Source organism: Populus alba, chromosome 1 (genome assembly GCF_005239225.2).
Source record: "Populus alba chromosome 1, ASM523922v2, whole genome shotgun sequence".
NCBI classification, from domain to species: Eukaryota; Viridiplantae; Streptophyta; class Magnoliopsida; order Malpighiales; family Salicaceae; genus Populus; species Populus alba.
Window position 1 is genome coordinate 41,557,506 of NC_133284.1, and position 16,772 is coordinate 41,574,277.

The window sequence follows — 16,772 nt, forward strand, 5'->3', positions numbered from 1 at the left end:
TTTAAAAAAACCATCAAATAACACCGACGACTTTTCAATCCGTCGGTGATTTTATCCGTAAAGAACAACAATTATCAGTGTAATTGAAAAGTGAACAGTTCTGGAGCTCTCTGGAAAATACCGATGAAAAATACCGTCGGTGATTCCTTTTGTAATTGACATGATGAACAGTATTCACAATTTACCAACGAATATACCGATGGATTTTTTACCGACGGAACTTTGTTTTAATTTTTTTCCCACTGTAATTCCCTCGGTATATACCGAGGGAATATTTTCATCACTAAAATCCCTCGAAAATTTACCGGCAGAAATATTCCCTCAATATTTCTATTTGTATTTATTAATTTTTTATTAGTGATAAGGATCGGGTTTTATAATTTTTTTTCTTAGTTTATTTAATTAGATGTAGGTATAAATTTTTAAAATTTTCTTTTTCGACTTTTTAATATATAAAAACACATCATAAAAACCTGTTTATTTATTTAAAAAAAAAAAAATACATTCAACCCATAATAAAACGAGCGTTAAATAGCAAGTTCTTCAATGAAGCATCATTCATATCACACAATAAACAGCAGCATATAACATGTATCCATCAAATCAATGGAGATAGCTACTAAGACCAACAATCTCATCAAGCATACAAAGTATAATTATCATACCCAAGTAATCTTCAATCTCAGCCTTCACAATGAAGAGAAGATGATTCTTCCCCTATACTTTTTGCTTGGGTATTACTGTTAAAAAAGCATGTATGAAGGAATTCATAGTACATTTTTTATTAGTACAATAAAGGTAGAACTATAAATAATTTATCCATGTTTATTTATCTTGCCTTTGGCCATGTATAATATGTTTCTAATGGAGGATAATGAATATATATATATATAAGGGCACATGAAATATGGGTAAGAGATATTTCTTGCAAGCACATCTTATTAATTCCTTGGATTTGAACTTGGAAATTATAATTAAAAAAAAAAAAGGAAGAGGGAATTATAATAGGAAAGAGAAGGTGGTACAAACAAGGAGAGCTACTAAAGAAGATTTGACTGTAACAGAGCATGGCATCCGGCCCTTGTCCTTCCTTAGAAGAAGGCCTTGATACAGAGGCAAGTTGACGAGGACCAAAACCCCACAGAGTAGAATTTGCAGAGGCATTGTCTCATGAAGTCTATGAATGCTGTAATTCATGATCACCTTTTTCACTGCTCCGACGAGGCAGAATAAATTGAGCATCGCAAGCGTGGATAAGACTTCGAACATTGGAGAGGTGGCTCCAAACTCCATCATCTCCTTCTCGTATCTTTGCGAGACGTCTTCATCTGCTACTTTGTCTGTGATTACAAATGCTGTATCACCAAATCCTAGTGTCTTTAAAACGGTGTCGACAGTGGCGAAGAGATAGGAGCTTGTTCTTTTATACAGCCAAATTCTCTGGTCGTTCCACCAACCTAGGACTGTCCCGCCAGCCCAGAGAAACTCAACCAGGCTGTAAGTGTATTTGGCAAATATCACATATGCAAATGGTAGGAGCCATGGGCTTGAAACCTAGAGCAGCAGCAGCAGCAAAATATAGTCAAGCTCATCATCTTCCACGGAAAAAAGTAATTCTCCTATATATTCAAGGATTTCCCTAACTAGTGCAGCTGTATTTAGAGGGTCGTTTTAGCACTAGTAAGAAGTCAATCGTGTAACTGTGGAATAGGGATATTAGGTGAGGGCGCGTTTGATAGAAATGTGATGAACAGAAGAAGAACATACCTGGGGAAACAAGGATACGCCTTTCAAGAGAAAAAGGGAGGGGACGATGGAGTAGTACAGAGTTGCCAAGCAGTTAGGAGCCCAGAAACAGTAGCAGCAATACCCTAGTTGAAGGCCAAGGCTAATCCTGCCATGTGCATACCATGCAGGGCTGTACTTGGAGAGCACAATCTGAAAATCACCTTCAGACCATCGTTTGTGTTGCACGAGCACCTGAGGCAAGGTGGTCGGTGCAAGACCTAAGAATGCTTTCCTTTCTGGGTTGAAATATGCTGATTTCCATCCTTTGCACTGGATAGACAACCCTGTAATCACGTCTTCCACTGGACATCCATATTTCAACCCCATCTGTAATCAAACATTCATTTCGTTAAATTTTAACTATGTTTCTTCTACTTTTATAATATCGAATGGTAAAAGCAGGCAGGCTGTATATGTTTACCTCATCCCCCCATTTTGTATTTTGCTCATGAGTGCAGCTTGCAAGAGTTTTTGTTTCTTCTTCTAATTTGTGAACACTTTGTTGTCTTCTATGATCGTTATGTTTTTTCCATTCAATCTTAGAATCCTGGCTGAATTCCCTTCCACAGAGAGTATCTCTCCTGTGAAAGCAGCCAGTTCCAACATAAAGAGGGCCTCCATAACCATCCGTACCATGGAATTCCACCTTCATGATCAACATGTGTGAAAGAAGTGAAATAATCAATGACGAGCCTCGAACCTCTCCTTTGAAATATTAAAAGATTGAACAGTGATGTACATACAACGTACTACTCACATTGGTGATTACACGCAAGGAACTGCTGTATAGGTCATTCTTGGTAACGTTTGCGAACCACTGTGGGAACTGAACAAAAGCAATGTCATGGCTCTTTTCTTCATCCATGAAGAAGCAAAGCGCATCCCGCACAGTTAGTGGATCGTTTGAGCACATATCACAGTCTAGATTGAGAACGATCTGTCCATTGCTAATCTTTGAAGACACTCTTATCTGCACATTTATTTTCGAAAATGTGTTAGTATCCTTGCTTGGGGGTACTGCCCATGATATAAGCATGCAAACGAACAAGCATTACAGCTTACCAAAGCATTCATGGCCCCAGCTTTGAAATTGTGGAAATGTTGGGGTCTCTTTTCTCTAGCCAAGTATACTAAAGTAGGCAATGCACTCCCATCAGTATCCGTGGAACATGGATCTTCCCCGTCAATCAAAATCTGGCAGCAAGAAGAGAGAAAACAAACAATTATCAAACATGCGGTCGAGTTTCTAGCCATAATTATATAAATTGAAATAAGAAAAATAATTGTTTGGTGTCAAAAGTTCTTGCTTTAAGAATGGTGTCATGATCTCGTTTCGATGAGTAAGAATCCCACTGAGAAAATCCCTCATGTTCCAGGCGTGCTTCTTCAGGGATTCTTCCTAGCATGGTTGCTGTTTCAATTCGATCCGCCATTTCTTGGTACAAATTCTAGGAAGAAGGATAGCAGGTTATATTAATGATACATGATTAAATATACATGGATTCTATCAATTAAATGATTGGCTGTATGAAAAAATCAATTTACATGCTTGATTATATGAGAATTTAATCTGTTTAAAAAGTTTTACAGCATTCCTCTATTTATATTAATCACAGCATCTCTTACTTTAAAATTAGAAAAAAAAAAAAAAAAAAAAGGCTAATTGTCACACATGAAGTATATATGAAACATATTTGTAAGAAGTTGTGATCACTTCCAACGGTCTGGAGTCTAGGCAATAATTTAAGTGGTGAAGAAAATAAAAATAAATAAATAAATAAATAAAACATCAGCAGAAGCTGGTCAATTATTCATCAATAATGCAGGCAGGAAGTTTATTTGTACAGAAACAACTAGTGCACATCAACTGCAGATTCATTAGAGCAAATCTGTTCTTGCTTATCCGAGTGCGTCATGGATGACCCAGTCCTCTGTTCCTTCTTCTATTTTAATCCTAATTAATTGGATAAATTATATATTAATCCCACTCTCAGCGCCTTCGGACACCCGCAAGTCAAGAAAAAACAAGAAAGATTATAGCACTCAAGGTTTAAGTAGGTAAACTGGGGCGAAAAGGTTGACTTTTACCTTGATAGCCATCAAGTCCATGGTCTGACTCTGACCGCCACCGTCTCCTGTAGGAGACTTGGATACAAAATAAGCAGCTGGTGACCTTGGTTGCACATCGAACTTCTTGCAATATGGTAGCCATTGTTTTGCAAATCTAGATGCCTCCAAGAGAGCATAGAAAGTTAGATCCGATCCGGCATCATCCGACAGGTAAATGGCAAGCTTCTCCGGTGGGTAATCATAAGCCATGACCGATAAAACAGTGTTCATCACCATTACCGGTGGCTCTATCACGGGGTCTGCCGTGCACACAAATATGTCCACCCGAGGCAAGTCTTTCTCATATCTGTTCGGACACAATAGAAACAAGAACATTAATGCGAGCTCCGTAGAGCTATTCTTTTCCCCTTTATTTCCTGCACGAAGAGAAAAACTTGGTTGTTTACCTTTGAGAGAGCCTGTCCTTGAAGGTGAGCCTGTGAACCTGGTTCCACCTGAGAGCTTGTGTGAGGACCCAGTAAAAACCGAACCAGAGCTCAGCTCCGAGCAACCCAATCCAAACCCATCTCCCTTCTTCTCCATCTCTCGGTATGTTGCTTACTCTGTAAAACAATATCAAACATATGCCCACAAACAAAGTCACTGCAAAGGACCTAAAGAAGACCAGACCCCTAGCTCTCTTTGTCTCAAACAGAGGAGGAACATACTTCTTCTCACTTCTCATCTCTCTATAATTGACGAACAGATCAGAATCACAAATTTACCCTCAAGTTAATGCCTCGACATATATAGATAGATATAATTGTGTCTGAATATTGACCCCGTGAAATCCAAAGTTATTAAAATGATGGTCGGTTTGGGTGACCGGTTAGATAGGTTAATTTGATTAATTTAAAATATTTTTATCTTAATATTTTATTTAAAAAAAATTAAATTAAATTAAATTCTTATCAAATCAATTAATTACTTATATCGTAAGATTATATTTATCATATTTAATTTGAAATCGGACCCGGACTAGTCCCCCAAATTAACCTGCTACGGCAAGCTGAATTTAATAATAATATCCACAATGTTTGCTCCACAAAAGATTCATAAAAGCCAGATTTATCTTTTTTTTTTTTTTACATGTGGGTGTTCAGGCCAGCTTGCGCGCACCATGACTAATCCCACGGCTCACTGAACATCCTGCAAACTCAGTGAGCATATAAGGACATCGCAGGGGTGACAAGCGTGTACGGTGAGATTTAAACCCAGAATACAAAGGAAAAAAAACAAGTTACTTTCAACCACTGAATCAATGACCTCAAGTAAGCAGATTTATTTTAGTGGTGGGAGAAGGATGATGGAGGGTTGGTGCTCCAAAACAGTAAAATAATAAAAGAGGAATATATTGAAGCCAAAGTTCTCACGCAATTCTAGGAATTGGAAAATTGAAAAGTGAATCCATGCCGCATTCCTTGAATGGAGTGGTACCGCGAGAGGAGCCAGATTGTGATCTAAATACAAAATAATTTGGTAAAAGTTTTAAGGTAATAATATAGGTTGAAAAAGTATTTGAAAAATAATATAGATTATTATTTTTATTATATTTTGTGATCTAAATACATAATAAAATTGTGTTTTTTAATATCATTGTTGTATATTATTGTTATTCTTAATATCGGTTGTTTAGTCATGTTTCAAAATATGTATCTCTTATAAATTAATTAATATAAACAAAAAATTTTAAAATTTTATAAAAATTCATGGTCAAAAGATGAGATTCAATATTCTGGTCAAGAAAAAAAATAAGATAAGGTAATATGGTAAAAGAGAATTGCAGAAGAAATGAAAGAATAAATAACTCAAGACAGATTGAAGCTTTGTTTTTGGACACACTTGATATCTTTATAAAAACCTTAACGATACAATTCTAAATAGACACTAGAAAACCATCAAGTTAAATATCAGGTTTTTATTTTTTTTTTTTTAATCCGATCCGATTCCAATATTGGGTCGACTAGGTTCTAGGTTAACTAGGTCGAACCGAGTCGGTTCTAAAACTATATGTAAAGTCCATAGTCTAACTTAACCGACGATACTTAGAACTCTATAAATTGTACTTGAAAAAAAAAGTCCCCAATCCCTCTTTCAAACTCAAAGGACTTCTTTATAAAAAAATCAATCAAAAACTTGTAAGTATTGTTTTTTTATTTGAAAAATAACACTCTCAAACTCTATTTCAATAAAATTTACACTCATAACTCGCTATCAAAATTAAATAGATTATGTGCCCTATATTAATTGTTTCATAAATAGTGTCATAAAAAATGCAGAAGAGGAATACCTTTGTCTATTTTAAAAAGGAAAATCATCACTTCACTCTAGACATTGAAAATAAAAGACTTCACCTTCAAGATAATCACATCAATTTAAGCACCTAAAAGAAAATTATTATGTTATGGTCGAGGGCTTCTCTTATTGATTACAATAGATGGCAAAAAAGAATGCAACACCATTTTGGCTATCAATGGAGGCATAAAAGGGTTTTTTACTTGATTTAGATATCTAGAGTGTTTTTAAAGCTCAATAAGAAACTTTTAACCACTCTTTATCTATTTTAATTAAAGTCTAACAACTTGTTTGTATTAAGATATTAAATACGTATAATCTTCTTATATGATTTGGCTATAATAAGTGGCCTTACCTAGCTATTAAGGAGATTTATGCTTCCACCAGAATTGATATAAGTTCATTTGAGAACTTAGTGTTGGACACACTTGAATTCAACTTATTGATGGAAAAAAGAAAGAAAGAAAACATCGATCTTCCTACTTTTAAAAAACATTTGGCTTTTATGCTATACTAGCTATCATAACTCAATTTTTAAATTTTAAAAAAACAAATAAAAAATAATTTGAGAATTGAATGAAGACAACACAATTGAAAGTTTAAGGACCAATAAAGATGAATTATAAATTTGGGAGTCAATTTGATCAAAAGTGGAAGAAATGACAAGTTTAAAACTTAATTAAACTTTGATTTAATCAATTAATGCAATCAAGGACTTGATTGAAGAAATACCAAAGTTTAAGGCTGATTTTGGGTTGAAATTGAAAGTTAAAATCCAAGGAGCAAATTGAATAGGTGGTGATAAAATAGGGGGTTAATTGATTTTTTTATGGGTAATTTTGAAAGAATTAAAAGTTGAAAAGCAAATTAAGGACTGAATTGATTAAATTGGAAATCAAGAACAGTTTTATAAATGGCATTGAAATCCAGGGGTTCCATTGCAATTAATCCAGGGGCAAAATTAAAAATAAAAGAGATTTTTCCAAGAACAGGGGCCCAATTGCTAAATGTCAGAAGTTCAGGCACTTATGAGCAAAACAAAAGGCGCCATTTCTCAAGCCACTGTTCATCACCTTCTTCATTACCCCAGGGAAAACTGATTCAGTAGGAAGAAGAAACGATTTGTCTCTGCCAGCTGCCCACGATGCATCTCCCAAATGCCATTACCGGGGCATGAACTCATGGCATTCTCTGGCTTTATAAAACCAAGAGAAAGGCCAACAAAAACCAGAGAACAAGGACGAACAACACAGGGACAGAACCCAGGAGAACGACCAAACACAGGGACGGACGGACGAGCAGAGAAAACCAGGAGGACATAAGAAGAAAGAAACACACAGAACGAAAGACAGGGAGAGGAAGAGGGAGAGACAGAGCCCAGAGAACCAGAGAGAAAACAAACAAAAACAGAAGCAGAGGAAAAAAGTAGCATCGGCCAGCCAGCACGCCATCGCCAGCCACTTCGTCTCCAACAGCGTATGAAGCAGGTAAGTCTCTCTTCTTCCTTCGCTTGCAAATTTAATTACTCTGGCACTGTTGCAAGCATGCGTTAATAATTCACGCTTGCTTGCAACAGTGACCAGCCCGCTCACAGGCTTGAGTTAGTAATGCGAATGCAGCCCAATCTAAACAATATAAAAATATTGAGAGCGGGCCGGGTCTAGCTCTCAGGCTTAGCCGGCCCAAATAATTTTGAGTTAAAAGTGTATTTGGTGAAACACACTCTTATATGCCTTCTCCTTTTATTTTGCACACATTTTTGATATTTGACCAAACAAGTTTTTTCTTTGTGTCAAAACATTTTGAAAAAAATTGGGGGTTTTTTTTTATTTATTTATGAATCCCTCGCATTTTTTTGTTGGCTTTGCTGTATATTTGATTTGTAAAGTTTTAGTGTAAAATGCAAATCTGATATGCGATACATGTCTCCTTTTTTTTTTTTTTTTTTCTTTCTAAAAAAATATAAAAATAGTTTTTTTTTTTCTTTTAATCCAAATTTTACGGATTTATTCACTGACGCAAGAATTAAGAATACCGTTTTTTTTGTTATGTAATATTTGCTGATGCCTGAATTAAAAATATTCACTAACGCCATAGTCATAAATATTATAGGATGACTATAAAAAAAAAAAAAAAAAAAAAACTCTTAGCAATTTAAAACATGATCAACAATGCACTTTATTTCAAGTAAGATGTTTGAAAGATGATATTATCTTTTCTTTTATATAACCAGTTTCAGACTATAAAATCTCTATTGGCCGGTTATGATTTTTACTGACCCAAGAATTTGCACTTTGGATTGGTAATTAATCCCATTCCAAAGAACAATTACTATTTATATGAACCATATAACCCTCACTTACTAGTTATACAACTAATGTTCCTTTAGTGTATTCAGTTATTCATGCTTTATGTTATAAATAAAACTTTTCCAAATAAAATAATCTTTGCTAGTTTAGAGAAAATAACAGAAGTTTCTGAAGCAAATAAGCATTACTTTATAAATTTTCAAGTGATAGACTTAACATTGACCTTGGGCATCAATTAGGGTTCTTCACTTTGTACATAAAATTTATATACCTTATCTATAATTCTTAATTATAAGAAATGAAAATAAATTTTTTTTATTAGAAGCTACCAGGTAAGGAAATTAAAAGAAAGATATTTGAATCTACATCAAGTCTAACAAAAGACATGTACCTGGAACTTCAAGTAATAACTTTTGTCCAAATGTTTTTTGATTATTATCTTTTATTTTATCCTATATTCTTATAACACTTTTTTTTATATAGCTGCTTAGCCTGTGACTGATCCTCAACCTCAACTGATAGTCGGTCATGTTAATTCATAATCTCTTCTAAAATTTGATAAAAAGAAAACAAGATTCCTACTAATAAGTTAAGTTAAAAACCAAGCTTAAGGTTAATTAAATCATTTTAAATTTATCAAATTAATTAAGTCACATCAAATTAATTCTCATATAATTTAATTTGAAGTTTAAGCCGAATAAAAGAACAAGTCAGAGGATCTTCAAGTTAGCACACTAGAACAAATTTAATAATATTGCCAAATAGTTCCTTAAATAAGCCCACAAATAATATATTGTTCTTATATTCTTTTAATATACTCGTGTTAAAATTATCATAATTATAATTTTTCAATTAAATTTTTTTTTTAGGATTATGATTAGATGGTGTCCAGAAAACAAATATTTTGGTTAAATTTTTTTTTTAAAAAAAAAATTAGATGTTAATAGGACAAAGGATTGGCTAATTAATGTCCCACAGGTTGGATTAAAAACAAGAGTTTTTTAGTAGAAATAATGTTCTTTATTGTGAACTCAGTATTTAAATAATATCAAATATCTTTATTAATGTCCATATTAAATATTGAGTTCACAATAAAGAACATTATTTCTACTAAAAAACTCTGTGATAAATCCAACCTGTGATGGCAGACTAGTTGGCTAGTTGTTTTGGATCGTGGGGCTCTCCTTGACTTTCTCGAACAATGTGCTACTTAAGGATAATAAAACATGTTCGCCTGTATTTTAAAAGTTCATTCTGTTTGGAAAAAAAAAATTGATATTTTTTAATGTTTTTATGATTTTAATATATTGATATTAAAAATAACAAGAAATTTTTTTAAAATATTTTAATATATAAAAAAACACTCTTTAAAAATTACCGTTAATATTAAACGCACAATTAGACATTTCTGGGAAATGTATTTCACTTTCTAAACTAAACCTCATTTAATATTTCAAATCCAATAATCAACAATATTTTGAACTTCGACTTGCTTTGGTCACAAGCAAATAATAACACTCATAGCACTCAAGTAACCTCTGAGCTTCCATGCCAATACGTTCCAAACTTGTACTTAATGAAGGTTTGAAAGTCTGATGATTTTTATTTTGGGTAATGTTTAAAAGTATATTTTATTTAAAAAACATTAAATTAATAATTTTGAAAATTTTTTTTATAATTTTAATATATTAATTGATAAAAATCTAGAATAAATATACTGATATATTTTCAAGTTAAACAATCATTCACTACACAATTAAACACAAAATTAATCCCAAACTTCATAAGCATGGTAGAGAATAATTATATTCTTATAGAGATTAATATAAACAGCCTAACAAAGTTACTCTCATAATTATAGCATCAGGTTGAAGAAAAAATAGAGGAAGAAAAAACCCGGTATAACCTGGTGACCTAATTGACCCAGTCAAAAATCAGATTGCAACTCGTTGATTTTTTTTTACTAAAAAGACGTTATTTTTATTTTTTTAAAAAAAATAACCCGGATGACCTGGTGACCCGATCAAAACCCAATGACTAGGTCAAACCCGGAACCCGGATCTTGAACCGGACCGGGTCTAAAAACTATGCTTGTAACTCTAACATCCTTCTCACAAGGAGCTTCAATTTTGTTAAAAGATTTTTTAGAAGAAAAAAAAAAGTTTAACCTTTAATCCATTTCAGGATCTATATATATTACATCGTAGGAGTATTATTACTTAAATGAACTTGTAATCAAATCACTCCATGGTTTTTTTTTTTTCCTTGGAATCTAATTTTTGGATGCTCAATTTCTTGGTGGAGTGGTGGCCATTTAGATGAATTTATTTCCCTTGTGCCTGGTCTCATGTCCTTAATGTATCATCCATTCTTTTGATTAGGAATGTAATCTCACAAATAAAATACAATTACTCAATTGATTAGGAAACTAACACTTAAAAACAAGGTATGAGCAAAAATATCAAAAAATTAATTAAACTAAAAAAACCAATTAAAATTTTAAAAAAAATCAACCGGCTCAGTTCGATTCCATTTTTATAAGCAACCAAAAAAAAAAACCGAACCAAACTCAAACAGAAAAAAACCGAGTCAAACCAAAAATACCGAGTTAAACTGATTTGAACCGGTTTTTATCCTAAAAAACTGAACTGAACTGAAATCAATCAGTTTGAATTGGTTTTTTTTTTAAAAAAAATTAATTTAATTATTTTTTTTTATAAAAATCAAATTGAATTGAAAATAATTACCCTTAAACAACAATAGTGCTAGTATAAGACGAGTGGTTTGAATTTTATTTTGTTTCCTTAAGATAAGAGGAAACCCATAAACCAAACTTCCATAGGAGAGAGACAATAGGTGTAATTAACCTATTAATATAATATATAAAAATATTAAAAATACTATTTTAATATATTTTTAAGTAAATTACACTTTGAATTATAATATTTTTGTGCGTGACAGACATATCACACGTGAGAGACAGGAACAGCTAGAAAGGCCACCCGTGAATACTGATAAACAAGCTTGAAGTCGTTGTCACCGGCCGGTGGTGACGACCTTTGCTGACCAGACCAGCTGGTGCTTCCCTGACCTCTTCCTAGGCTTCTTCTTCTTCATTTATATATATATATATTGAAACCTCACGCTATCTCGTTGTACATATAAATTGCCTTTCCTCTGCCACTACTTGCCAAAAAAACAACCTAGAAAAATAAAGACCGACAAAAAAGAAAGAAAAAAAAAGAGAGACTGGACATCACGTAGGTACCTGTATTCTTTTCTCAAATGCTAATTGCCATTTTACACTGTAGCCCTCCCCTTGACAATTTCATTTTCAATTATTCTACTTCTATAAACAAAATGTCCCATTTTCCCACTCCATTGTATTAGAATAAACTATATTTTTTTATTAACTAAATTGAAAAGAAAATTTTCAATAAAAAATAAAAATAAAAAAAAATAATAATTAAATTTAACATTCTAATAGATAACTATTTTTATAAGTCGCCTTCTTGACCCAACACCTGTCTACAAATTTGACTTAGGGTGCTGCTTATTGAGTTTAATAAGGTGAAATCCTCGTGTAGAAGACTTGTCAGGAATTTTAAAAGATATAGCTTAATTAGTTAGATTTTGAGTTTGTTCTTTAGAGATCATTAGTTTAAATTTCACAAAATTTAGGGTCACTAAAAACTTATATGGTTATTAACTTAAAAACTCGCAGAATTAGTCGAGATGTGTGCAAACTGATTTAGATACCCATATTAATTTTAAAAAAAATAAAAAATAATAATTAAATTTGGCATTCTAGTATATAATTATTTCTATAAGGTTGGTTTTGGACTCCATTGATGATTATAGCTTTTATGGCTGCTAACTCCGATAAGGCTTCTACTTTTAGCATTTATAATTCATTGAAGCTTGTTAGGGAAGCCATAATGCTCTCATTCTCTCTTTCTTTAGATGATGATAATTAATTTTATGAAGCTCTTCTTTAATAGGATGCTCGTTTTGAAGTGAGCTGTAAGCTTTACACATGTATCTTATAATTGCTTAGCATAGAACCAACGGTCCAAATTGCGGTACCATGCTCAGGTTGCCCATAATTAAAAAGGCTATATATGGGCACTTGAGGTCTTGGCCCAGCGATTGAAGAGACTTGTTTTCTTCCTCTGCATCCTGGGTTCAAACCTTACCGTGCACGCCTGTCACCCCCGCAGTGCCTTACATTCTTATTGGATTTGCAGGATATTCAGTGAGCCGTGAGATTAGTCGTGGTGCTTGCAAGCTGGTCCGGATACCTACGTAAAAAAAAAAAAAAAGTTATATATGGACATGATTTCAAAAAAGGCTTTTTAATCTTACATTAATAGCTTTAAAGTGTTGTGTGTGTGTGTGTGTATTTCACGTTCTTTTTAAGGTTAATCAATGTATTGTAATTATTTGAGTGTGACCATGGGGGATAGAGTGGTTAATGTTTTTGTCACCTATTATTTTGTACTACTTAAAATTAAACACATATTTAGAGTGATAATAAAACATTGTTTATTTTTGCGTTTCAAAAATATTTTTTGTAAAAATTTTTTAAAAAAAATTATTTATTTTAAATTAATATTTTTTTAGTATTTTTAAATCATTTTGAAGCGCTGATATCAAAAATAATTTTTTAAAAATAAAATAAAATCATTTTAAGGTATTTCAAATTAAAAAGTACTTTAAAAAGAAATTATAACAACCTCCTAAATATGCCTAAACCACTAAAAAAAATATTTGAAATATTGGTTTTATGAATCGTGTAGTATTGATAATGGTAATAGAATTGATATTCTGTGAAGACGAGTGGTGGCTAGGATGTATGCCTTCATTCAATGCATATAAATTTTGTCTCATGGTTGGTTGTTACCATACCAAATTTGACCAGAGGATCGTGCAACAAGGATAATAGTTAGCTTCAATTCATATTTTTAATTAATGTAAGTATTTAAGCTGATTGGTATATTTTTAATTAATTTTATAAATTTTAAAGTTAATAATCATGCTATACTATTTAAACTTTTCAAGAAGTATTCTCCATGGATTTCACTTTATTGACCTCAATAGATAGCACTCCAAGTCGGTATTGCAGATCAACAAGGCGACTAGAAAGCTAGACCGACCATCTTGGATCCATTGGAGCAGTGGATGACATGATATGCCTGTGGTTGAAGAAATGCGATCTATACTCAGACCTTAATGCCCCTGCTAGCTCCAAGATTCATCAGGGCTCGAGGACTGTGTCTTGTATGGTTAATGCCTTGGATTCTGTGACATTGAGTACGGGTGTGTTTGTTTTAGTTTTTGTTGTTGAGGTTGAGGTTGTAGTTGGGTACAACCTAATTATACACAAAACTCAATCATAAAAACTATTTTTTCTTGTTTTTTATAGTTTTTTTAGTGGGTTTCACACCCAAACTCAACCTTAACTCTAGAACAAACACACGTACGTTGGGGAGTGTAAACCCCAACCAATCATTAAAGTCAGCAAATAGTACGAACTCGTCTTTGAAAGACAGCGCCTCGGACCTCGGAGGAAGATCAGAATCAGATTTGAGTAGCTTTGGGCCTCGGTTCGTCAGGATTCAGACGACTGGAACTTGAGTAAATCCTCATTAAAGCTAGTCCAAGGTTCAAGGCTGCGCAAAGGGTACAATCCGAGTTTCTCTGTGCTCCTGGTCTCTTAAACCATGCTCTTAATCTTTGTTTCCTTGTGTTCTTGGCGTTGAGAAGAGAAGAGTGCGTGTGCATGATTAGCTACAAACTTGATTATTGACTTCTTCACCTAGCTGGAGGAGTTTCGCTGGTTTCTTTCAATAATCAGGTGGTTGATGACGGTTTGCTTGCATGGTGTTTGTGATATAGACACTCGGCCCCCTCCTATGGAATAATAATAATAGAAAAAAAAGGGTGGTTCGAACCATTGTCCTGCTGCCACCTGAACCATGACCACCTCCAGCATATTAATTGCCATGAGTAAGACAGCGAGTGGACTTATGTTTGGAACCAATGATGTTAACATAGAGCCGAAAGGTATAGAGCCGAAAGGTCCTGCGAAGGTATAGAGATTGGTGTGGAATGTAGCATGTCATGTAGGAAAAAAAAAATGATAAATCAAAAATAAAATACAAATTTTAAAAACTTTATAGTAAAAAAAAATAATTAAATTGATTAGAGTATTTAAAAAAATATTCAATTCGGTTTTATAAGTTTAAAATTCAAAAACCTCGACCAAACCGAACCAATTTAGTTTAAAATAAACCGAGTCGAACCAAAAAAATCAAACCAAACCAAAACTAAAAACCAATCAGAAAGTCCAAAAAAATCCCCAAAACAATATAGTTTTTGGTTTTTAATATAAAATAATCGAATAAAATCAAAACCGATCGGTTGAGTTTCAGTTTTTGATATAAAATAATCGAACCGAACCGAATCCAAATAGTTGGAATAGGTTTATGTTTATTTTTTATATTTTATAAAATGTTGGTTTGGTTGTTTTTAGAAGTAAAAAACAAATCGAATAAAAAATGATCAAACTAGTATCGGTTTTATTTTTGTATTTTATAAAATTTTAATTTGGTTATTTTTTAAAAATAAAAATCAAACCGAATAAAAAATAATTACCCCTTCATATTTCAAATAAGATGTTGAGAAAATAATTATTTTAAAAATATTTTTTATATTAAATATTTTTTAATATTAATATATAAAATCAAGCACATGAATCAAGACGAGCCGCTCGTGGCTGCCTCTGGTTTTTATAGCCAGTTTTGTTTTATAATTTTTCCAGGCATTGCAGCAATTATTTTCATTCTTAGTGCGCAATAATAGCATGTTTGGTTGGCAATCTTGGATTTTATTTTGGTTGTAATAATAAGTAGACGAGATTTCTATTTATGAGATCCGACGATGTAAGGTTTATGAGGTTTCACAATGGATCTCATTTAATTTAGTTTGCCAAAAATAAATAAATCCCCATTTATTAGGATTTCTATTTCTTTTATTGGACATCATCATGCTCACGTTAATTTTTAATTTAATGTCTTGCATTTTCCATGTGCTTGCATATCTTTCTACATATATATATATATATATATATACACTTTCCATGAAAAATTAATTGGATCCGACTTCTTGTTTAATAAACTAGATGTGCCCTTTTGAGACCCGACTATTTGAAGTGATTTCACAATTTTTTTTTTAATTTGTCAATTATTTGAGATTTTATTTTTTTAATGGTTATTTTTGTTCTTTAATTTATTTTATATTTGGTTGATTTGTCGAAAATCCATCTAGAAATAAATAAAAACATGCATTTGAGCTTCTTTTTTTTTTGACGTTGGATTCTAAAGATATAAACAAAATAAATCATAGGTTAATATGAAATTCATTTAGATCCAATTGAAATAAACTCACAAATAAAACTAGAAAATAATTCAACTTGTGCTCTCTACTAGTCTAATTTCTTTTAATTTTTCTTGTATTTTTAGTCATTCTTTAATCTATCCTTCTAGTAAATATTTCTAAACAAAAATACTCTCCCTTAAAAAACTCAAACCCCACCTAATTTATTAAGAATGTAAGTTTTAAAAGATAATGATATATCCTTCAAATTAATTTTCTCACTATTATTTTCAAAAATAAATTAGGTTAGATTAAGTTTCTTAATCAAATATATTTTTATCATTTTAGATAAGATTGAAGAATAGTATAAAATCTTAAGATAAATTGAGAGCAGTTATATTAGTAAAAACATTGTAGACTATATATAAAATATAAGGATAAATTGACTCAAGTTTTCAAAATAAAATTCAAAAAATAGTTTATTAAGGGTTGGAAGTGACGTACGAATTTTTTTTGGAAACTAAAATATACATCGGAAAACTTTAAGGGTAAAAGTATAATATTGGTGAATTATAAGGACAGAAAAGAAGTTTTACCCATTAAACAACTTCTTAGGCATCCCTCGTGGCAGTGAAGAGACTATTCTTTAGTTTGGGTGTTTAAAAGTAGCGGTAGTTGTATTTTAAAATATTTTTTTAATTTAAAAATATATTAAAATAATATTTTTTTATTTTAAAAAATTACTTTTGATATTAATATATTAAAATAAAAAAAAGTCTTAAAAAATATTTTTAAAATTCAAAAACAAATTGCTGTATTCCTGTGTTTCGAGTGAAAAGACATGACTGCCACTAATGCACAACATTAGAAAGCAGCATGATGACTTCACCCTGT

General features: G+C 32.1%; 1 protein-coding gene across 1 annotated transcript; it reads right to left on the reverse strand.

Moving 5' to 3' along the window:
- Window positions 1–921: 921 nt before the first annotated feature.
- On the reverse strand, window positions 922–4,657 carry LOC118056873 (cellulose synthase-like protein E1). The gene is made up of 8 exons (XM_035069268.2): window positions 4,305–4,657; window positions 3,877–4,204; window positions 3,096–3,236; window positions 2,851–2,982; window positions 2,546–2,758; window positions 2,210–2,434; window positions 1,768–2,115; window positions 922–1,554 (listed from the first exon to the last, which is right to left on the reverse strand). Exons 1-8 carry the CDS (start codon window positions 4,580–4,582, stop codon window positions 1,000–1,002), a joined length of 2,220 nt encoding a protein of 739 aa, XP_034925159.1. The 5' UTR covers window positions 4,583–4,657; the 3' UTR covers window positions 922–999.
- Window positions 4,658–16,772: the final 12,115 nt, after the last annotated feature.